At 36.0% G+C, this 24,479-nt stretch overlaps 1 protein-coding gene across 8 annotated transcripts in view; it reads right to left on the bottom strand.

Moving 5' to 3' along the window:
- The window catches only part of GPC5 (glypican 5), a 1,588,740-nt gene that overhangs the window by 1,030,943 nt on the left and 533,318 nt on the right, over window positions 1-24,479 (bottom strand). For all 8 annotated transcript variants that reach the window (XM_019971624.2, XM_070799870.1, XM_070799872.1 and 5 more), the window contains one exon: window positions 13,645-13,765. In XM_019971624.2, coding sequence (XP_019827183.2) covers window positions 13,645-13,765 — 121 coding nt within the window. The remainder of the gene's footprint in view (window positions 1-13,644; window positions 13,766-24,479) is intronic.

The raw sequence follows: 24,479 nt of genomic DNA, 5'->3' as shown, positions 1-24,479 counted from the left end.
ACATCAAGAAGTGATTATTTAAATGATTTAATTATAGAACAACATGTTTTTCTACTGATAATTTTACTAATTATGTCTTAATAAACCAATCCTAACAAAATAATTAAAGTCCAAATGTTTAACATGAAAACCCAATCTCATTTTCAGTTCAAATAAGTAGTTCAAACATAATTTATTTACTTGTAATTTACTCTGATTTGTGTAGTTTGTTAAAATAAATCAATATCTGACTTAGACCTAAATTCTATTATTACAAGTATTTTGCTCTCATAATACTACCAACAATCACACAAAACACTAAAAATATTGAGAAATATTTCTCATGTGATGATTTAAGTTATGCCTTTCCTGATCTAATACATTTAAGTATACAGTTTTCAGGTTTGTACAGGAAGAAAGTTCATAAGAATATAATCAGAGTGGAAAATAGGTAGCACCATGAGTATGAAGGAAGAGTTCAAATAGGAGCTTTGTATTGTACTATATCTAGCCAAAGCCTATTCAAACAAGTAATTAGATTATTTGGGGCCAATTGTTCACTCTCACTCCCAGCTCCATCCCTGGTAGAGAGGTTGCTGGTGGAGAGGGTTATAGCTCTCACTTTGGTCTTTGCTGTGCAACTTTGCTTTGGCCAAAGGTTTATCTTAGAGAATCTACTGCAGCCGAAGCCTAGTATGCTTTTGCATAGATGGGTTTGAAGTCCTGACTTCTGTCATAGTATTAACATGCTTTCAGTTCTCTGATCACAGGAGGATGACCAACATGTGCAACAGATCTGAACTTCAAGCAGGTCCCAGCTCAACCCGATGTAGATCGGCTGAATCGCAGCTGACGGCAGATGTGTGAACAAGAAAAATGCTTACTAATATATTTCTCTACGTTTTACATGGTTTTTAAACAGAGAATAGTTTGACTGCTTCAAAGGCATCATTGTCCAACATTTCTGTTATTCAATCATCATATCTTTTATGTGCACCTTATATTTTAAAAATAAGTTATAACTATATTCTAACTGAAGTGGTACCACAGTACTTTATGAAATATCTTCTCCTTCATTTCATATTCAACCTCAATTGAATGCCTTCTACATTCCTGGAACTGGGATAAATTCTCTGAAGCTAGATCAGAAATCTCACAAAATGAATTTCTTTATCTTTTTTATTATAGCAATGTTTTGCTACAAGTAGATACAGTCTTATTCAATTTTGTATATCCACTACTTAGGAAATCTCCTGATCCATAGTACAGCCTCAGTAATATTTGTTGAATGAAGTAAAGAAATATGGTCAGACTCCCTTCCCTTACTTCATCAGCAGCAGACTAGTTCTTAAGTGTGATACACATTCTCATCAACATTCTCATTTAAATCATTTTGTGTACTCCCTGTATCTATTACTGTACCTGGCTCCTAGGGGCTACTAAACCACTTTGTTCAGTGATAAATGAGTCAACAAATGAGTAAAACAGTACAGACATTTTGAAATTGTCATCCAAGACTGGAAGTATCTTATTTGTAATTAAAACGATATTAAAAAGTTAGTATTTGATCATTGGGAACATTCACTTTTCTGTTCCATTTAAATTGTACATGTAGTGATCAATTTAACTATGAACTTCACTCATTCATTCAACAGATATTGAAATTCTTATGTTTGCATGCTCTCTTCTAGACACAATGAGTAAATACAAGTCTGGCCCATAATATAATGGAGATGGTAATCAAAAGGTATCACAAGCGGCATTATACATAAAGGTTTGTTTTAAATGGATGATACTTTGAATATTTCCCTTGTTACAAACTCAAGAAATGAAGCTACATATTGAGATACAATATATTTTAAAATATCAGAAAAAGAGGTATTTTTAAGATTGGGTTAAAAGATGATGCTATAATGAATTAGCACAGAAACATGAAAAATTTTCTAATCGTGAGAATATCTGTAAAATAGACATTGAAAATAAGTTTTATAATAAGGTTATTGTGTCCTTGGATGACATAATAATTTTGCTACTCAATTTTAATCAATGAAAGAACACAGTACACAGTCAAAACATAGATACTTCACAATTAAAACGTGTAAATAACTCACTTTGATATTATTGAGGTATGTTTCCCACTTTTTAAAAAATGGGAAAATATAAAATATAAACTTCGTATAAATTTTAATGCTGCTAAGTCACTTCAGTCATGTCCGATTCTGTGTGACCCCATAGACGGCAGCCCACCAGGCTCCCCCGTCCCTGGGATTCTCCAGGCAAGAACACTGGAGTGGGTTGCCATTGCCTTCTCCTAAATTTTAATGGGTGCAAATCAAATATTTTAAAATCTTTAAGAATTAGGTCTCATTTCAAGATCTATTACGTGCCTCAAGAACATTTATTTTGTAGAAATTTTAACTACTCTTCTGATAATGTGATTTTTTTCACAAAAATCTTAAGAGGATTTTCTTATCATTAAATTAAAATCAATGTGCACAATAGGAAGTCACTAGGATATAGTAAATTTAGCAACTATCTTGGTTTGTTATACATATCTAAAAAATTCAAATTACTCTTTTGTAATTAAAAGCTGACAAGCTCAATTGCTTTATAAGATAAAAAGAAAAGGAGCGTTAAAGGAAGTTAAATTAGATTTTACCATCTGTTTAATGAGTTTCAGGGTTGGCTTGATAATATATTTCCAGATATAAAATTTCAAAATGATCATTTTCAGAAATAGTAAATGATCTGCCTTATATAGAGGTATATAAGTGCCTCTTCAAACTCGTTACTATAAAACTCCTGATTTGTTTTATTTCTAATGAAACCGATTAAGTTTCTACCACATCAATGCTAAACACACAACAGAGGCAGAATTTACATTCATAGGACTTATCACATTTCTTAAGGTTATTATAATTCATATTATAATTTTATCATTTTATCATAGGACTTTTACTTAGCATAGTTTTTAATGAATCTTTATACAGTATTTATTTCACTTCTTCAATATTCCTGTGCCTAAGAAACTTTCCCATTGATTCCCCGTGACCCTTTTCCTCTCATAAGTCAGCCTATTTTCAAGGCGCATTCGCTGCTTCAAAACTATCAGGGGCCATCTGGTTAAGGAGCTTCCCTGATGGCTCAGACGGTAAAGCGTCTGCCTGCAGTGTGGGAGACCCGGATTCGATCCCTGGGTCAGGAAGATCCCCTGGAGAAGGAAATGGCAACCCACTCCAGTATTCTTGCCTGGAGAATCCCATGGACAGAGGAGCCTGGTAAGCTACAGTAGTCCATCGGGTCTCATAGAGTCAGACACGACTGAGCAACTTCACTTTCACTTTCTGGTTAAGGACCACTTACCTGCAAGATATATACAGATACATTCTGCTCTGCCAAATTATATCTTCAAAATACATTCATAAAATGACATTCAAGTGATTATAGAGTATATTTATTGAGTCTGCAAAGCATTATGGCCCATAAGATGCATGCTGAAAACTGAACTGTGCATGAGCCAATCATACGGCAAAGGAGTGTTACCAAAGATCATTCAGTTCAGTTCAGTTCAGTCGCTCAGCCATGTCCAACTCTTTTCGACCCCATGAATCGCAGCACGCCAGGCCTCCCTGTCCATCACCAACTCCCGGAGTTCACTCAAACTGATGTCCATTGAGTCGGTGATGCCATCCAGCCATCTCATCCTCTGTCGTGCCATTCTCCTCCTGCCCCCAATCCCTCCCAGCATCAGACTCATTTCCAATTAGTTAACTCTTCACATGAGGTGGCCAAAGTATTAGAGTTTCAGCTTTAGCATCAGTCCTTCCAATGAACACCCAGGACTGGTCTCCTTTAGAATGGCCTGGTTGGATCTCCTTGCAGTCCAAGGGACTCTCAAGAGTCTTCTCCAACACCACAGTTCAAAAGCATCAATTCTTTGGTGCTCAGCTTTCTTCACAGTCCAACTCTCACATCCATACATGACCACTGGAAAAACCACAGCCTTGACTAGATGGATCTTTGTTGGCAAAGTAATGTCTCTGCTTTTGAATATGCTATCTAGGTTGGTCATAACTTTCCTTGCAAGGAGTAAGCGTCTTTTAATTTCATGGCTGCCATCACCATCTGCAGTGATTTTGGAGCCCCCAAAAATAAAGTCTGACACTGTTTCCTCTGTTTCCCCATCTATTTCCCATGAAGTGATGGGACCAGATGCCATGATCATTTGGTGGGTTCATTTTGCATGCCAGATTTTAGGGGTATTGGGAGTCACGTTGTGACATTTGCCAGGAGAGGACAGCACATGACCCAGAAAACTGTGAATAACAAGAAGAGCAAAGCTGGGGTGTTTGATTGGGAAGCTTTATGAACGACTATAACCCCAGGTAACCAAAATTCAATGAGTGGTAAAACTATGAAACTGAATTAATATCCAGAAAAAAGCTAGAGGAGAAGTTTCTCAGCAATACTTAATCGGAGCAAATATACTGGCGAATTTCAAACTTAAAAATTAGTCAAGTTTGGTAGATATGTTTCAAAACACTAAAATCAGTGAATAGGAAGACAAATTTTAAGATCAGAAATAATTAGTGGACTAACAAAGATATTTTGGGTACAGAAAATGGGTACAGAGAAAAAGAGGTCACTGTGGATATGATCAATACCCTGGTTGTTGATTTTTTTTTTTTTTTTTAATTTCTCTTCTCTAAAGTGCTCTTGTAAGTCAGTTACAGAGTGCCAAAAAGAACATAGGAATACATATGCTCTTCACTGGGGAAACTGAGACATCATGAGTGACTATGAGATACAGAAAAAAGAGATGCAGTTTTTCCCAAGTAAAAGTGTTTTTCTTAAAAATGAAAGAGAGAGAGAGAATGGAAGACTAAGAAGTAAGAAAGAACCTGGGATATTGAAAGAATTGAAATAATGAGGAGTATAGGGAGAGTAGATATAAGAATAGTGTAAAAAGAGGAGGAGCAGGTTTGAGATATAAAAGACCAAATGATGCAGTTCCACATAAAACATGATGCAGAGTTTGTCTGGTCAGGATAATAAATATATTTATTTAAAAATGAGTAGTACCAAATGTCTATTAAAATTTTAAAAAAAATATTCCTACAGCCAAAGCACTTTATAGACCATGTTTTCTGCTCCTGTGGGTAGTAATAATCAACCCAACTGATTGTTCTAGCATTAACCTTACATGTCTTTATTCAATAGGTAACTTTTCTGTTTCTTACTATCATCTTAGCAATAATTATTGATTTTCTGTTATACCAATATATTCCACTTTCCTTTTCCCCATCCAATAATTTATTAATTTTAGCAAAGTTGTGATTACAGTAATAGTTGTATCTACAAATATCTTATTCAGTTTAGGAAAATAGTGTACTATGATTATATATCTTTTCATGAAAAGGTTTTGGCTTTCCTATAATCTACAATTGCTATTTGCTTGCATGCTCAGTTGCTTCAGTCATGTCCGACCCTTTGAGACCCCACGGACCACAGGCAACTTGGCTCCTCTGTCCAAGGGATTCTCCAGGCAACAATACTTGAGTGGGTGGCCATTTCTTACTTCAAGGGATCTTCCCAACCCAGGGATCGAACCTGAGTCACTTATGTCTCCTGCATTGGCAGGCACCACCTGGAAGACCCTATAATTGCCATAGGATCTATCAATTTGCAGACTTTGCCTTGTATCTATCTAATTTTTTTCTCAAATGCTCTAGCAAATCTGCCAAATACTACCCCCACCCCGCCCCCCCCCCGCCATAAATTCCAACACATTGCTTCAAGTTAGTGATTCTTTTTTTTTCTTTCTGGCTTGCAAAATTCCCTCCCATAGTCATCCTTTTCCCTAATCTGATGTATTCAATGTCATGTTTCCTGGACCCTGTATCTTCTCATTTCTTAATTACTGTTTGCCAAAGCTTTATACAGAAGGTATACAATATATAAATTTGTGTATTTTTACTTATCAGTAAAACTTTTTAATATACCCTTATACTTGATTGCTATTTCAACTACGTATAGAATTTCAGGTCAGAAATCATTTGTCCCATAATTTGAAGGTATTGCCTTTCCATTTGCTTCTAGTATTCCTACCAATAAGAAATTACAGATCTAATCACCTTTCTTTGCATGTATTTGTGTGTATTTTGTTCAGTTGTTTTCTTCCACTGGAAGATTTTAGTATCTTCTTTTCAATATTCAAAAATTTCATAATTATTTTTGTATGTGTATATGTGTTCATTTATTGTAATGGTTGCTTGGTGGATTCAATCTGGAATCATAACTTTTCATTTCTGGAAAAAAATGATTTATTATTTAAATGATAAATTCCTTCTTTGTATTAGTTTGGTTCTTTTCTAAGAAATTCTTATTATAAGGATCTCCTAGAATAAAATTTTAACATATCATCATTTTACTTCTCCATTTCCTTCTCTCTTTTTTGTGTCATTATTTTACAGAATATTTCTTCAACTTTATCTTTAAAACCCATATATTGAATTGTAAATTTTTACATATTCTTAATTTCCGGAAGCTTTTTCTTATTCTTTTATTAATTTTTTAGAAGCAACGTATTATTGTTTTAAGGATACAATTTATTTATGAATTTTTTTGGAGGGTATTCATATAGCTTTTTGGACTTCCCAAGTGGCACTAGTGGTAAAGAATCTGCCCTCCAACATCTCCAGGAGATGCAGAAAACATGGGTTTGATCCCAGGGTTGGGAAGATCCCTTGGAGAAAGAAATGGCAACCCACTCCAGTATTCTTGCCTGTAAAATCCCATAGACAGAGAAGACTGGTGGGCTACAGTCCACAGGGTTACAAAGAGTCAGACATGACTGAGCACACATACACCCATGTAGCTTTTGTGTATTTGCTTCTTCCTATTTTGTCTGTATTTTCTCATTTCTTTTTTGTTAGTATTATGCTTTAGCATGTTTTTTCATACTTTTCTTCAGTGCACCAGTGATCCTTAATTGTCTACTGATATTGGGCATTAGAAACTACCTGGAAATTATTGTATAAGGTACAATAGAGGATTTCACCAGAAATGGGTGTAAACCCAATTGGTATATGGAATTATTTGCCCTAGAATTTATCAGTTTCTTCAAATAAGAGTTATCTAATTTTCTACATGAGTGGTTTGTACTTGCATGCTGCTGCTGCTCAGTTGCTTCAGTCGTGTCTGACTCTGTGCAACCCCATAGACGGCAGCCCACTAGGCTCCTCTGTCCCTGGGATTCTCCAGGCAAGAATACTGGAGTGGGTTGCCATTTCCTTCTCCAATGCATGAAAGTGAAAAGTGAAAGTGAAGTCGCTCAGTCGTGCCCGACTCTTAGCAACCTCATGGACTGCAGCCCACCAGGCTCCTCCGTCCATGGGATTTTCCAGGCAAGAGTACTGGAGTGGGGTGCCATTGCCTTCTCCACTTACATGCTGGCATTCTGCAAATAAGCTGGTCAGTTTGTGACTTTTCACTTAGGTCCTCTGTTTCATGTCTTGTGATTCACTCTGCTCTGTATTCTGGCAGCAGTTATAAGCCAAGAATCATCCTATTAGAGTTTTTCCCCAGAAAATACCCCTCCAGACTGCAAGGGGGAAAAAGGAGTTATTTCTACTTTTTGAATATTACAAATAATGCTATCAACATCTGTGTACAAAATTTTGTGTAAAAATAGGCTTTCTTCTCCCTTGGATGTGTACATAGCAGTGGGATTTCTGAGCATATAATAAGTCTATGTTTAATCTTTGGGAGAACTATCTATTTTTCAAAGTAGTTGCAAAAGTTTACATTCCACCAACAATGTTTGAGGGCTCCACTTTCTTCACATCCTACATTCGCTATTTGTCTTTTTGATATAAATCAAAATTATTTTGAGACAAAGATACCGATAAAGAGGCTCTCAGCACACACCCAGTGCCTACAAGAGCTGGGATTTGGTCATTTGCCTTGTGATAACTCAAAAGGCATGGCCTTTAGCACCTAGCTATACTGTGGCAAGTGAATTTTATTGAACTAAAAGAAAATTTATTTTTAGTTTTTTAAAGTTACCAAATGGGTAGTTACATCTACTAATTGTCAAACATTACTTTTCTTACTTATAAATGAGAACTATTTATAATATAAAGCTATAGAAATCTGATTTCAGTGAGAGATGGCTATCATTTGGAATCTCATTTTGTGAAACAAGCCATACTTCACATTGCATTTTAAACAGAAAGATTAAATATTTTAATCCTTAAATGGCTGTTGTTTGTTCTAATCACCTAAATAAAAGTATAAAAGTTTGTCCAAAATTTTTTCAATATGTTTGATAAACAAAACCTGGCAAATAAATGGCTTAAATCTTACTAGATAATGATGATGTAAATACAGAGTAAATACAGAGTCAAAATTTTACCCAACACAAAACAGCTACATACTCTTTAAATGATAATATATAAATTACAAATGGCCAATCCAAATTGCATTACTTTCAAAAAGAGATTTTACACTTGCATTTCTAGTTGATTTTACACTAATTGAAATGGTGGGTTTTATGCTGACAATTGATTTTTTTAATGAAATGGCCAATAGTGAAGTGAGTGCATTATACTAAACACTTCAGAAAGCAACCTTCCATTGACTTTACTCAGACCAAACAAATTGCTAAATTAGATAACTGTTCAAAATTATTCAGTGCATTTCAAATATTTTCTGCTGAACCAAAAGTTAAATGGGCTTTGGTCACTACTGCATTGCTAATACAAAATCAAGAAGTGACTATCCTTCTGGAATATTAATACAGTCAGCCTGGGGACATGACATTGGTGTGTAGCAGAGATCAGGAGGAAGGAGTCAGGGTGCTGTAGTGATTTTCTGAACAAGGAAGGAAGTTGGTACAAGTGGAAGAAGTTCACAGTCAGCTGACACTTTGTGGTCAAATAATTTCTAATTAGGAATTGACCAACTGGCTCTTTGTAGCAGTGATAAGTTATTAACAGGAAAAGGTTTCCTAAAAGCATTTTATAGTAGGTGATTTAATGAAAAAAGTTTAGACAGTTTCAGGATTCAGAAATTTTGAGATACTAATATATTTTTAAAATCCTGTGTCATTATATTTTGTATTTATAAACGCTAACCTTATCCATTGAGATCTCAATTAGAATTTCATCATAGCCTATCATAGCTATAAAGTTACTATTTATCATACTGGTATCTTAGGAAAACATTTGAAATAAAAGCAAAAAGGCAATTTAGCATTGTTTTTTCCCACATAAAAGTCTCTCATCTCTGCTTGAACCCAGCAGGTTGTGATTACTGAAATATATATTATAAAATATCTACATATTTTGTAACTTTAAACAAATGGTTATGATCATTGCTTTTCTCACATTTAAAAATCAAATTTATTTTGTACAGGAAGACATTTTTCTAAAGAAGTTATAGTCTCTCTATAAAAATGAATATTTAATAGAAACCAATAGTAACTTATATGCATTGGAATTGTTCAAAGAAATAAAATATTACTTAAATCTACTACTTTTAGCAATACTGTAACATTGGTTTTGCAATAAAAGATTTATAGAAAATTACTATGATATTACTTTTTATGTTTCATATTGAAAGCAGGTAAAGTAGCTTCTAAGCAATGGGTCATTATCGTTCACAGCTAACAGTGCTTAGCAGTTAGGATTTTAACCACTGACATCATTTTCTTTGAAAAATAATAGATGTTATTTAATGCTTCTAGATAAATTGCTGCATAACTATGACTTTTTTGCTGACAACATTGCCTAAACATAGTCAATATGAACAAGAAGTTTCAGAATAAGTTTACTAGAAGAAAAAATCTGAATTAAAACTTTCATATATTTATTCTCTCAGATGTTCTAAGAGGAATCAAGTGCTATTTCCAATCTATTGTGTTCATGTGCTCGGTCGTGCCTGACTCTTTGCGACCCCATGGACTGTAGCCCGCCAGGCTCCTCTGTCCATGGGATTTTCCCAGGCAAGAATACTGGAGTCAGTTGCCATTCCCTTCTCCAGGGGATCTTCCCAACCCAGGCATCAAAACTGCATCTCTATGTCTCAGGCATTTGGAGGAGGATTCTTTACCACTAGGGCCACCTGGGAAAGAAGCCCTTCCAAACTATTATCAAAAGGCAGTTTAAGCTGCTGCAAGCATCTGAAGAAAGTTTGTTAATCTTTTAAAATTCCTACCTTTAGACAATTCCTCACTGGAAGGTTAATGGCTAAATTATATTTATTACAGGTAGTTTTCAAAAGTGAATGCCCACTTTACACAGTGACTGTGGAATGTAGGAAACAGTAGATATTACCTCTGAGGGTTTGTATGGTGGCTTGTCTAGTGAAAGACGCCAGAATCACAGATGAAGGAAAACCGGGATTGGCTACCTTCTTGTCTCCAAGGTCTTGTTTTCAATTCAGAAGAATCTGCAGAGGCACTGAGTGGACTTTGAGATAGTCCCTGAGGACCAAGCTATAACCCAGAGTTTCATTTATATTGAATTTTCTTTCAATTTTTTTTTTGGCAGGGATTAAACATAGGGCTTATTCTAATCAATTAAATAATATTAAGGCTGTTTTTGCTATGACCTTTCTCTAGGAAAACTTGGAAATTTTTATAAACTGTTTTCTAATAAAAATATTCATTTTGGCCTTTCTTAGAGTACTCCCAAGTGATGAACTAAGGGTAACATTCCTAAAATGCTGCTACTTTGGTCCCTAGAGCACCATACTATTTCCTAACACCGATGTGCAGTCACTGCCAGGATCTCACATATACCCTCAATATGTAGGGGAAGCTGACACATACACTTTGCTTCACATATAAATTCCTATAATTTTCAAGGAGAAAAATTTAGCAAGATTTATCAAAGTACCTAAAATTATTAATGAAAGGACTCTTGGTTACAATACACAGAAATTAATGGCAAGAGAAAAAAGTTGTATAAAGATTTATATCTAGCAGATATTCCTATTATTAGGAGTCTTTGGAATATTAGGAGTCTCTGGAATAGGTGAATTTAACTCAGATGACCATTATATCTACTACTATGGGCAAGATTGCAGGCAGATTCTTTACCAGCTGAGCCACAAAAAGTTAATATTTCTAGATACTTTGTCTCTCTAAGATCAACTCTCTAAGTATCTACAAGGCACCACATACATTTAAATAAATGATTTTTCCATTTGAAGATTTTCACAGTATACATTTTTCATAGCATTCTGCTGTTTTATATTCTCCTCTAATGGTTTCAGTATAAATTCTAACAGGAAAATAGCAACCACATACAGTCTCATGACTTAAATAGTATCTGTATAGTGATGTTCCCAAATGTGGACTTCCAGTCCTGGGACCATCAAAGAACCCTGGGTACACCTCTGGGAAGTCTAACAGGCATCTCAAATTTAAGAGAACCATTCACGGCCAACCAAACCCAAAAACCAAACCCCAGACCTCGTCCACCTCAAGAATCCCTTTCTTTCACGTAATGATACTATCACCTCACCAAACCTATTTATCATCCTTATACTCTCTTTCCGTTGCTCCAATTTCCACTCCATCAACAATTCCTGATAACTCCACTCACCGTAAATTCATCCAAATCCATCCACTTCTCATATTATTCACTCTTTTTATTCTAGTCCCAATCACCATGATTTACTGCCTATGTCCCTTTCTTTTTCTATTCATGCTCCTCAGGGTCAAATTTTCCATTGTAAAGGCAAAATTATCTTTATAAAACATAAATTAAATTGTACCATCTTCTGCCCAAAGCCTTTAAATGGTTTCCTTTCCTACTTAGGAGAAATCTGAAACGCCCTACCAGAGCCTATCAGATTCCCCTTAATTTAATTCATGTTCTTTTTTCCCCTGTACTTGTTTTGCTTCAGTGACATGGTTCTCTGTTTGTCCTCCGAATACAATTAACCTACTCCTGCCACAAGTGCCGGAATGCATTAGTTCCTCTGTCTCAAACACAGTTCTCCCAGATTTTCCTATGATTTCTTCCTTTCCAGTGACTCCTTGCCACTCAGTTTCAACCCAGCAGTATCCTCCCCACCCCCAGAGAGGCCTCCACTAGCACTCTCTCAAGTGCCTTTCCGACCTCATCCTGCTCTATTTTCTTGATTTGTCTCTATTTTTAGTTATAGGCACCGCATTTTCTTTTTTTCTCAGAATATAAACCTGACAAGGGCAGGGTTGTGTCTGCTTTGTTCACTCATGTAACCTCAATGCCTTGTGTAGAACCAGGTCTACGGTGGGAACTCAGTAAATATTCATTAAATACTTGGCATAAATTAATGATTAAGACATTTACAAAGTGGTTTTTTTTCACAGGAAAATCCCTACCTACTTGTTTAATGACTCTAAGTGCAAAGATTACAGTGTGGAAAAAGAGGTGTGTTCAATGACAGACCAAGAAGAAAGGAGGGCTATTAAGAAATATTTTGCTAAACATATACTTAGATATGCAAAAAAGGACAAGAGGAATGATTGTTTATCCCTATGATGAGAGAAGGCATTTTTATAGTACTGTCAATAAATGCATTTAATATCTATAATGATTTTTAAAAAATGAACTACCAAGCATAAATAAGTGATCACCTAAATCTACAGATTAAATTCTGAAATATGTTCCTATTTCTACTCCCTCCCTTGTTCCATACTTTGTCCCAAATTAATAAATTCTCACTTCCAGAAGATGACTTTCCAAACCTTTTCAAACCTGATCCTGTCGTGGATCCTGTTAACTGCACTGGATATTACAACTCCCCCTGCCAGGACACTCACATATTACCAGCAGTCAGAAGTCCGGCAAAAACAAAATTTCTCCTGATCTTTTCAGGAGGAAACATGTTCTAAGACATTAAAGGTGGCTATTGTAGCAAAACCTGTACAAAATATTACTTTCTGCTATCTTCTGTAAAAATCTAAACTTCAATCATATCATCCTAGTAGACTTTAAAAAGACAGATCTCAAAGGTGGCATTTTATTTGATATCTTTTATAACTCTAGAAGGAAACTTAAGCATGAATAATTGGAGATCTGCATACTAATATAAAGATGAAAGAATGGGACTCAATTTAACTTGAGTGCTAAAAAAAAAAAAAGTGGGATTATTTCCTGCTGCCACTTTGAAAACGACATGGTTTTGAAAGTTATGAAGCAAGAAGGGGCAAATGTTATGCCAAATGGGCCACATATCAGTAAACCCTCCTGTGAAGAACTTTTAATAAACCCTATATTTTGAGAATCTATTTATTCCTTTGTGAATATGTCTTCTTTAATCTGTGTACTCATTTTTGCACAGCAGCTCCATTTCTTATCACTATAACAGGATTTCCCATCTTTTTTCTACCATATTTGTTAGGGATGAAGCTTATCCTGAGAGTCTCATTATTTATTGAAATCCTAAAGCTAAGTTCTCTTTCTATAGATATATAACTATCTGTTAAAATACTGCTGCACACTACATATGAAAATCACTCAGCCAAGTATTTACAAAACTCTAGATACAAATAATTTCTTCCAATATTGAACTTCAGATAGGATTTTCAGATAGGATTTACAAATTGATCACATCCATCACTCATTCTGTATCATTCAGTATAAAAATACATAGAACATCAGCACTTACCTGAATAACATGCCTCAGTTTATCAATAATCTGATTTATCACAGGATCGGTTCCTTTGACTTTAACTTCAGGATTTCCAGATTGGGCTTTGATTCCATTTCCAACAACACGCTGAGTATAGCTAACAAAGTGAAAAGTGAAAGACACGTGACTTAATAATCTGGTCACAGTATTCTCTGCCAAAATTTTTGAACAGATTTGAGTTCAGACTTTTACTCCTTTAAGAATATATAATAATGTATTTTTTCTTGGAATTAAACCTGGCACAGCTGCAATATTTATTTTCCCAGTAAAAAACTTAGCATGCAAATAGAGACTATTTTATTGTTATCCTCTCAAAAGACCCAACCAAAAATTGGGTTTTTAATGCTACTTACCAATATGCTGGAAAAAGTTAATAGACATCCTAATATTTTACAATTTCTTGCTGAATTATACATATTCTGAATCCATATTATCTGAGCACTTTATTTCGTTTTATACAGCATTTAGATGAATCTCAAATTATTTTACATATTGGACTACAAAAGAAAATATATATGTGTGTGTGTGTGTGAGAGAGTGGAGATATATATATATATACACACACACACACATATATACACATGTATATACCTCCATACATACACATGGGCTTCCCAGGTGGTGTTAGTGGTAGAAAACCCTCATGCCAGTGCAGGAGACATAAGAGACATGGATTTGATCCCCTGGAGGGTCAGGAAGATCCCCTGGAGGAGGGCATGGCAACCCACTCCAGTATTCTTGCCTGGAGAATCCCATGGACAGAGGAGCTTAGAAGGGTATAGTCCGTAGGGTCGCACAGAATCAACATGACTAAAACAACCTAGTGTGCACACACACACACATGCATGCACACACACACACATACACACACACATATACATTGTTGTTGTTCAGTTGCTAAGTAATGCCTGACTCTTTGCAACTCCATGGACTGCAGCACTCCAGGCTTCCCTGTCCGTCACTGTCTCCCGGAGTTTGCTCAGACTCATGTCCATTGAGTCAGTGATGCCATCCAACCATCTCATCCTCTGTCGTTCCCTTCTTCTGCCCTCAATCTTTCCCAGCATTAGGGTACTTTCCTGTGAGTTGGCTCTTTGCATCAAGTGGCCAAAATATTGGTGCTTCAGCTTCAGCATATATATGTGTATATTTTTGTGTTATAGTTGAAATATAATGTCAACTTATTATTCATGCAAATATTTAGATTCACCAGTCACAAAGATGTACTAAGTATCCCTTCCTATATTCCAGTCCTTTGCTACGTGACTGGGATTATAAGAAGGTACAAGACTCAATTTGTCTTCTCACACTGTTCTTTATATACCTGGGAATACAATGTATTAATTAACTTGTTCATTCATGCATTCATTCATTACATTTTATTATTTTTAAAAGTTTTAATTCAAATTCCAATAATATGACTTATCCTCATTTTCCTGACAGTGTGGTATAGCATAAAGACAAGTAAATAGCTAAAGCACAGCACTAAGAATGAAAGAGATGTTCAGTATGTCATAGGATTAGTTAGAAGGAAAAGCACATGCCTGGTGAGAGGTAAGGATAACACAAGTAAAAAACATTGAACGTATGGAGAAGGACATTTAGACCAAGACACTCAGGGAAAAACTAAAGGAGAAATTATGTCTTGAGATAGTCCTTGGAGTATTAGGGGAAAAGATAGGTCTCAGATGATGTAGTTCATGTGAACTCCAGGGCAAAAAATGACCTTCCAGCAGGGAAAATGGAAAGAGAAGAATATCTAGGCTTTCATTTACAAAGGGAGAGAACAAATGGGAGACAGTATGAGGCGGGGGACATGCCCTGAAGAGTCCATCCCCTTTTTGCTTAAGACTCTCCTCTGAGTAATATGTCTGCTTACATTAAAGTATCATATAAAGTGGCCTCAGAGACTTCAGGAAGCATTTTCACATATTTGTAATGTAATGTGCTTTCTCTATATTTGAATAGAGTGTCACAATTATCCATGTGCACCCTCTGAATTTTCTACAGCAATGGAAAGTCTTTGAACAGATAAAAGCAGGTTCCACTGTTGAGAATATGGCCAAATAAAAGGAGTTTCAAAGAATACTCAGTTATTTGCAAGATAATGCAAACTCAATGATCAATTTTCAAAAATAATTACAAATCTGGTCCTTCCTATGATAATAAATGATGGAATTCTTTGATAAGGATAACATCAATTGGATATGACAAGAATAAAAATATTAATAAATCTTTTTATTTTTAAAACAAACTTGAATCCATTTCTTTATGCAGAAATAGGTTTATAGTTAGGTAATCCAGTATAAATTAGGAACTTGGCAATATCCAATAACAAATAGTAGAGGGAAAACAATTATGCATATGTTATTAACATCTACTAATGCTAATACTCTTCAGTTAGAAAGAATCAAGTAAACCATAAAGTGAAAGTGAAGTCGCTCAGTCGTGTCTGATTCTTTGCGACCCCCATGGACTGTAGCCTATCAGGCTCCTCAGTCTATGGAATTTTCCAGGCAAGAGTACTGGAGTGGGTTGCCATTTCCTTCTCAAGGGGATCTTCCCGACCCAGGGATCGAAACCAGGTCTCCTGCATTGTGGGCAGATGCTTTACTGTCTCGGCCACCTTAATGTCTTGGTAGCACTGTTATATATTCCTTTCAAATATTTCAAACTGATGGTGCATGTGGGTCTTTCATTAGTGTTTCATTTATTAATAATCATGTTGAATAATATGAATAAATAACTAAATAAATGCACATCTATGATTCTAGGCATTGTCTTAATGACTTCCTTTGGAGTCTGTCAGTTTATCTCCATGAGAAGCATTTATTGTAGCCATGAGATCATGCCTCATAAACCTCAAAGTATAGGAAGTATCACTGACTAGGCTACTAGTCAATGCTACTTTGCTCTGAAATCTATTTTTTCTCTTCTCCAACCAATGACTGAGTGCAGCAGAGGTACTAATACAAACCCATTGCTGGAAGACACGGGATTCCCTTGATGGCCTGTGTTGGCTCAGGATTCGCTGAGCGCTTGCTGACCATTTCTTAGCCTGCACATCATGCCAGAAAGCTTCCACTCAACCTTCCTTTTGTCTCTCTTTCACTCTAGGTCACACTTGCTTCATGGCCAGCAGCTCTTTCAGCCTTACTCAGATTCCTCTCCAATTTCTCTCATAGGCATTTCCCTAATAAAATCCCTCTTGTGTTTAGTCCTCCTTTGGTATCTGCTTCTTGGAGGACCTAGACCAATACACCATATAATATTTGTACTATAGTTATCCCCATGCTATAGATTGGGGAATCTAAGATAGGAATAGGTTAAGCAACTTTCCCAAAACAGCATTGTTGGTTAAGTATACAGCAAGGATATGAACCCAAGGATGTGATCTTTAAATACAATCACTCAATAATTATGAATGTAAATTCCTGAAGCCAACTAATGCAAATTAGAGATACAATCAGCTTGGTGCAAAGTATTTTTTTTTTTAATTTTGATTTTTTACTGTTAACTACAGCCTTTCAAAGGCTTAACTGTTATAATTAAAAGAGAAAATATTATTTTCTTCAAAAGTCTCTTCAAAGAACAGCAGCCTATTACTGTAAAGAGTTGAAGTAACAGTTGCTGTCAGGGTGAGAACAAACTAATATACTACAAGGTTGCCTTAAGATAGTTCTATGTTTCTCTTGAAATACAGACATATTGTCATAATGGAAATTGAGACTTCTCTCTTAATTTTAAATAAACACATCTTTGATTCACATCTTGCTTTATTTATAAACCATGAAACTTTCTTTTAACATTAAATATGAGGTTTCACATTAGTGTAAAGACTTTATTATTTTTATTTTAAATTTTCATAGTTAATAACCTAGATTAAACTTATCAGAATTACAATTAATCAAGAATCTTTTTTCAAGCTAGTATATTATTGAATAGTTCGGGATCACTATTATCATATATTATTTAAACAAGACAAAAGTACTGAAAAGAAGGACATTTAATATACTTCAAGTTAAGCATGCATGAATAAAATTAGGCATTCTTTTATATTTATTAAGGCTAAGAAGAACAACAATGCAATAGTGATATGTACACACCAGAATGATTTACATGAAAAGAGATGACACTAAGCATTGGCATGGATGGAGGGCAATTAGAACCCTCTCTCTTTGAGGATGGGAACTTAAACTGATATAAACCACTATCTGACATGTATCTGGGTATATACTTAACCAGAAAGGCATAAGAATGTTCAGAGAAGTACTATGCAGAATAGCCCCCAATTAGACAGTACCCAAATATTCATAAACATTGCATGAGCAAATAAATGGTTGAATATTTATATAATAGCATACTATTGATATATAGCAGTGAGAATGAGTTATAACTATACTCCAAATTTTATAAGCTAAATATGAAATGAAAGAAGCAATATATGGAATATACTGTATGATTCTATTCATTAAAAGTTTAAAAATTAATCAATGATATTCCAAATCACCATAAGTGCTACTCTAAGAGATAGTGCACAACAGGTTGAAGGGGTTACTGGGGTTCTAGCAATGTGTTTCTTGATTTGGATCCTAATTAAACAAGAGAGCTCATTTTGTACATTAAAAAGAGAAAAAAAAGACATGAAATGCACAGGGCTTCTCAGATGGCACTGGTGGTAAAGAACCCACCTACCAATGCAAGAGACACAGGAGATGGGTTCAAATCCCTGTGCCAGGTATATCCTGTGGAGGAGGGCACCACAACCCACTCCAGTAGTCCTGCCTGGGAAATCCCATGGACCACGGACAGAGGATCATGTCAGGCTACAGTCCATGAGGTTGCAAAGAGTTGGACACAACTATTATTTGGTTACGCTGGCTACACTTTATGCATGTATTTTCAACCTAAACAAAACATTTACGCTGAAAACTTCTTGTGCTCTTTTTCCTAATGTGTATACAACAGACAAATTTGCATTGAACAAGGTATAAAGAAAAGATCAACATAGGCATTTCTTCACATGGGCTAAATGGTTTTGTCATCACTAAATGACTAATTTAGGCTGCTAGTTCAACATAAAAACTCCCTGCAAACTTTAATTTGCATGCAAAAAATACAGTTACTAAATCAAATCAAAGTTCTTCCAACAAAGACTTCTTGAGTTTTTAATAAATCATTAATCATTCTTTTTTCCTCCTAATTTTACAAGTAATGGATAAAACATTTCAAGGCTCCCTACAGAGGCTTCTTGACTTGAAAAATTACTCACATTTTAGTGAGAAGGAGAGAACAAAATACACACAAAAATGAGGCAAGTATTTCGTGAAGGAAGTAACAGACCCACCATTTGTGCCTATTTCTTCTGAGCAGGTCTGGGAATGTATGACAGCAGTTTAATAAGAATACTCACTTCACAAGAAGGACTGGTTTCTCACCAACATGGAAAAAAGGCAAGTACAGATACATTTACATTCTATAAAAATGTTTTAAAATGTTGATGAACAAGATTCCAGTTCTCTTTCTATTCAACAGATGAAATATTAAAAAGAAGTGCTAATGCACCTACATCCAGGACAGTGAAGCCGGGCATGCTGCAGTCCATGGGGTCACAAAGAGTCGGACTTGACTTAGCCAGTGAACAACAACAGATACATCTCCACATAGTGCATCATTAGGAAGTCATTTTTCCTCACTTTACTAACATTTCTTACTTGAAACATGACATGCCCTATGACATTAATTTCATTTTATTGAGAGTGCAATATAATTTGTTTCAGATTCACATAAAAAGTATGGTACTTTTCATGTGTATTTACACCATTTCAGGTGGAAAATATATAAAATCTGACCTTGTAATTCTTTGCAAACTAAAGTGGTCGAACATAGAATCGTTTTCTAACTTCACTGGGACAAGGTACAAGAAAACAATCACTGACAAGAGATGAGGAAAACACCTGATCAGGGGGTTTCTCTTTTTACCATTATTGCCATCTTTATTAGAGGTTTAAGACCAAGAATGGGAACTGTGTTTTTGGTGGTGGTGGTAGGCAGTAACAGTAGCAGTAGTATTAATAGATGCTTTGTTTATTGCTTTTGTGTCTGTCTTGGTTCACTTGAGTTCAGTTCAGTTCAGTCGCTCAGTCATGTCTGACTCTTTGAGACCCCATGGACCTCAGCACACCATGCATCCCTGTCCATCAACTCCTGGAGTCCACCCAAACCAATGTCCATTGAGTCAGTGGTGCCATCCAGCCATCTCATCCTCTGTCATCCCTCTTTCTGCCTTCAATCTTTCCCAGCATCAGGGTCTTTCACATGAGTCAGCTCTTCGCATCAGGTGGCCAAAGTATTGGAGTTTCAGCTTCAACATCAGTCCTTCCAGTCAACACTCAGGACTGATCTCCTTTAGGATGGACTGGTTGGATCTCCTTGCAGTCCAAGGGACTCTCAACAGTCTTTTCCAACACCACAGCTCAAAAGCATCAATTCTTCGGCGCTCAGCTTTCTTCACAGTCCAACTCTCACATCCATACATGACCACAGGAAAAACCATAGCCTTGACTAGACAGAAATTTGTTGGCAAAGTAATATCTGCTTTTGAATATCCTGTCTAGGTTGGTCATAACTTTCCTTGCAAGGAGTAAGCGTCTTTTAATTTCATGGCTGCAATCAACATCTGCAGTGATTTTGGAGCCCCCCAAAATAAAGTCTGACACTGTTTCCACTGTTTCCCCATCTATTTCCCATGAAGTTATTGGACTGCATACCATGATCTCAGTTTTCTGAGTGTTGAGCTTTAAGCCAACTTTTTCACTCTCCTCTTTCACTTTCATCAAGAGGCTCTTTAGTTCTTCTTCCCTTTCTGACATAAGGGTGGTGTCATCTGGATATCTGAGGTTATTGATATTTCTCCCGGCAATCTTGTGCTTCTTCCAGCCCAGCATTTCTCATGGTGTACTCTGCATATAAGTTAAATAAGCAGGGTGACAATATACAGCCTAGATGTACTCCTTTTCCTATTTGGAACCAGTCTGTTGTTTCATCTCCAGTTCTAACTGTTGCTTCCTGACCTGCATACAGGTTTTTCAAGAGGCAGATCAGGTGGTCTGGTATTCCCATCTCTTGAAGAATTTTCCACAGTTTATTGTGATCCACACAGTCAAAGGCTTTGGCATAGTCAATAAAGCAGAAATAGATGCTTTTCTGGAACTCTTTTGCTTTTTCCATGATCCAGCGGATGTTGGCAATTTGGTCTCTGGTTCCTCTGCTTTTTCTAAAACCAGCTTGAAGATCTGGAAGTTCATGGTTCATATATTGCTGAAGCCTGGCTTGGAGAATTTTGAGCATTAGTTTAGTAGCGTGTGAGTTGAATGCAATTGTGCGGTAGTTTGAGCAATCTTTGGCATTGCCTTTCTTTGGGATTGGAATGAAAACTGACCTTTTCCAGTCCTGTGGCCACTGCTGAGCTTTCCAAATTTGCTGGCATATTGAGTGCAGCACTTTCACAGCATCATCTTCCAGGATTTGAAATAGCTCAACTGGAATTCCATCACCTCCACTAGCTTTGTTCGTAGTGATGCTTCCTATGGCCCACTTGACTTCACATTCCAGGATCTCTGGCTCTAGGTGAGTGATCACACCATCATGATTATCTTGGTTGTGAAGATCTTTTTTGTACAGTTCTTCTGTGTATTCTTGCCACCTCTTCTTAATATCTTCTGCTTCTGTTATGTCCATACCATTTCTGTCCTTTATTGATCCCATCTTTGCATGAAATGTTCCCTTGGTCTCTAATTTTCTTGAAGATATCTCTAGTCTTTCCCATTCTATTGTTTTCCTCTATTTCTTTGCATTGATCATTGAGGAAGGCTTTCTTATCTCTCCTTGCTATTCTTTGGAACTCTGCATTCAAATATCTTGGAGGTAATTATAGATTAAAATTCATTCCATTTCCGGAGATTTGATTTTAGGAGGTATCTTTGACTCTGGTAGATTCACTGCTATTTCTGGTTTAAAGGGCCAGGAAGCACACTGTAGGTATTCTTCAGTGAATCTCTTCTTCAAGAATCAGTTTTTTTTTTAGAATACTTCTGGGCCTCCCTTCTTGGTACTGATAGCAAATGTGAAATAAGTACTAGTGATCTGTTTTTTGCAACTTTTCCTCAAATACCTGGGTGACACTAGATGCTGGTGCTGAATGTCGTTGTGTGCACATGCAGTTTCTATACAGCCCTTCTCCTTGACAGTGAAGGTCCTGTCTTAATCTTTGAACTCTCAGAGCAGATAGGAGTCATATGATTGATTTTACGTGCCAGGTTTAAGAGAATAACCTTTCATGATAGGTAAGAGGCTTACAGGGGATTTAGAGAACGGAGACATCTGTAGAATCAATTCCAAATAATTCAACCTTTTGTGATTCCACTGTCTCACTTCAATTGTTGAGCCACAAACTATTTTTAAGTTAATCTCTACCATTTATTTGGCTTCATAATTATAAATAATGTCTAAATTTGAAATCTGTTTCTGACCTCAAATAACGAAGTTGAAATAAATTGAGTGATAGAGACATCATTATGGCCTTTATGATTATTTATAACTAAGTCCCTACTGAGAATATCATCATTTGTGATATCTTATGTAAAACACTGATTAACATTATTCTAATAAGGTAATGTCATGCTTTGTATAGCAACCAAGGAATTTTTAGCAGATCACTACATATAACTTTACATAAATTTCATTCACCAATCTTTTGGTGGAGACATTACCAAATTTTAGAAGTCCCTAAAATCTTATACAGCTTTATTGTATTTTTTTGAAATATAACTGACATCAACACTAGTTATACTTCAGACATGAAACTAACGACTGCATCAAAATGCACTATAAAATTAGTTGCAAGACAAAACAATAAGAACATGTTTAGAAACAGAAAACAAGAATTCATTTTAAAATGAATATTTATCAGTCTTCACTCTAACAATTCAATTGGCAATGCATGTATTTGTGCTTGTCTGTTTAGCCAGGTAAATCACAGATAAGCTCTTTCATGATGTAAGATAAGCATCTATGTGAACCGGAAAATAATACTTCCACATCAAAGCCTAGAGACTGTACAAGTCAAATCAGTAGCATCTAAGAAGTAATCACTTCAGCAAGTGCTAACTTTAATTTTTTAATAAAAAATAAAACACTGGTGAAAGAAATCAAAGGGGACACTAATAGATGGAGAAATATACCATGTTCATGGATTGGAAGAATCAATATAGTGAAAACGAGTATACTACCCAAAGCAATTTATAGATTCAATGCAATCCCTATCAAGCTACCAACAGTATTCTTCATAGAGCTAGAACAAATAATTTCACAATTTGTATGGAAATACAAAAAACCTCGAATAGCCAAAGCGATCTTGAGAAAGAAGAATGGAACTGGAGGAATCAACCTACCTGACTTCAGGCTCTACTACAAAGCCACAGTTATCAAGACAGTATGGTACTGGCACAAAGACAGAAATATAGATCAATGGAACAAAATAGAAAGCCCAGAGATAAATCCACGCACATATGGACACCTTATCTTTGACAAAGGAGGCAAGAATATACAATGGATTAAAGACAATCTCTTTAACAAGTGGTGCTGGGAAATCTGGTCAACCACTTGTAAAAGAATGAAACTAGAACACTTTCTAACACCATACACAAAAATAAACTCAAAATGGATTAAAGATCTAAACCTAAGACCAGGAACTATAAAACTCCTAGAGGAGAACATAGGCAAAACACTCTCTGACATACATCACAGCAGGATCCTCTATGACTCACCTCCCAGAATATTGGAAATAAAAGCAAAAATAAACAAATGGGACCTAATTAACCTTAAATGCTTCTGCACAACAAAGGAAACTATCAGCAAGGTGAAAAGACAGCCTTCAGAATGGGAGAAAATAATAGCAAATGAAGCAACCGACAAACAACTAATCTCAAAAATATACAAGCAACTCCTCCAGCTCAACTCCAGAAAAATAAATGACCCAATCAAAAAATGGGCCAAAGAACTAAATAGACATTTCTCCAAAGAAGACATACAGAGGGCTAACAAACACATGAAAAGATGCTCAACATCACTCATTATCAGAGAAATGCAAATCAAAACCACTATGAGGTACCATTTCACACCAGTCAGAATGGCTGAGATCCAAGTCTACAAATAATAAATGCTGGAGAGGGTGTGGAGAAAAGGGAACCCTCTTACACTGTTGGTGGGAATGCAAACTAGTACAGCCACTATGGAGAACAGTGTGGAGATTCCTTAAAAAACTGGAAATAGAACTGCCTTATGATCCAGCAATCCCACTGCTGGGCATACACACTGAGGAAACCAGAAGGGAAAGAGACACGTGTACCCCAGTGTTCATCGCAGCACTGTTTATAATAGCCAGGACATGGAAGCAACCTACATGTCCATCAGCAGATGAATGGATAAGAAAGCCGTGGTACATATACACAATGGAGTATTACTCAGCCATTAAAAAGAATTCATTTGAATCAGTTCTAATGAGGTGGATGAAACTGGAGCCTATTATACAGAGTGAAGTAAGCCAGAAGGAAAAACACCAATACAGTATACTACGCATATATATGGAATTTAGAAAGATGGTAACAATAACCCTGTATACGAGACAGCAAAAGAGACACTGATGTATAGAACAGTCTTATGGACTCTGTGGGAGAGGGAGAGGGTGGGAAGATTTGGGAGAAGGGCATTGAAACATGTAAAATATCATGTATGAAACGAGATGCCAGTCC

Source organism: Bos indicus, chromosome 12 (genome assembly GCF_029378745.1).
Source record: "Bos indicus isolate NIAB-ARS_2022 breed Sahiwal x Tharparkar chromosome 12, NIAB-ARS_B.indTharparkar_mat_pri_1.0, whole genome shotgun sequence".
Lineage (NCBI taxonomy): Eukaryota > Metazoa > Chordata > Mammalia > Artiodactyla > Bovidae > Bos > Bos indicus.
The sequence above is the reverse complement of the archived record's forward strand: the minus strand, read 5'-3'. Positions and strand labels throughout refer to the sequence as shown.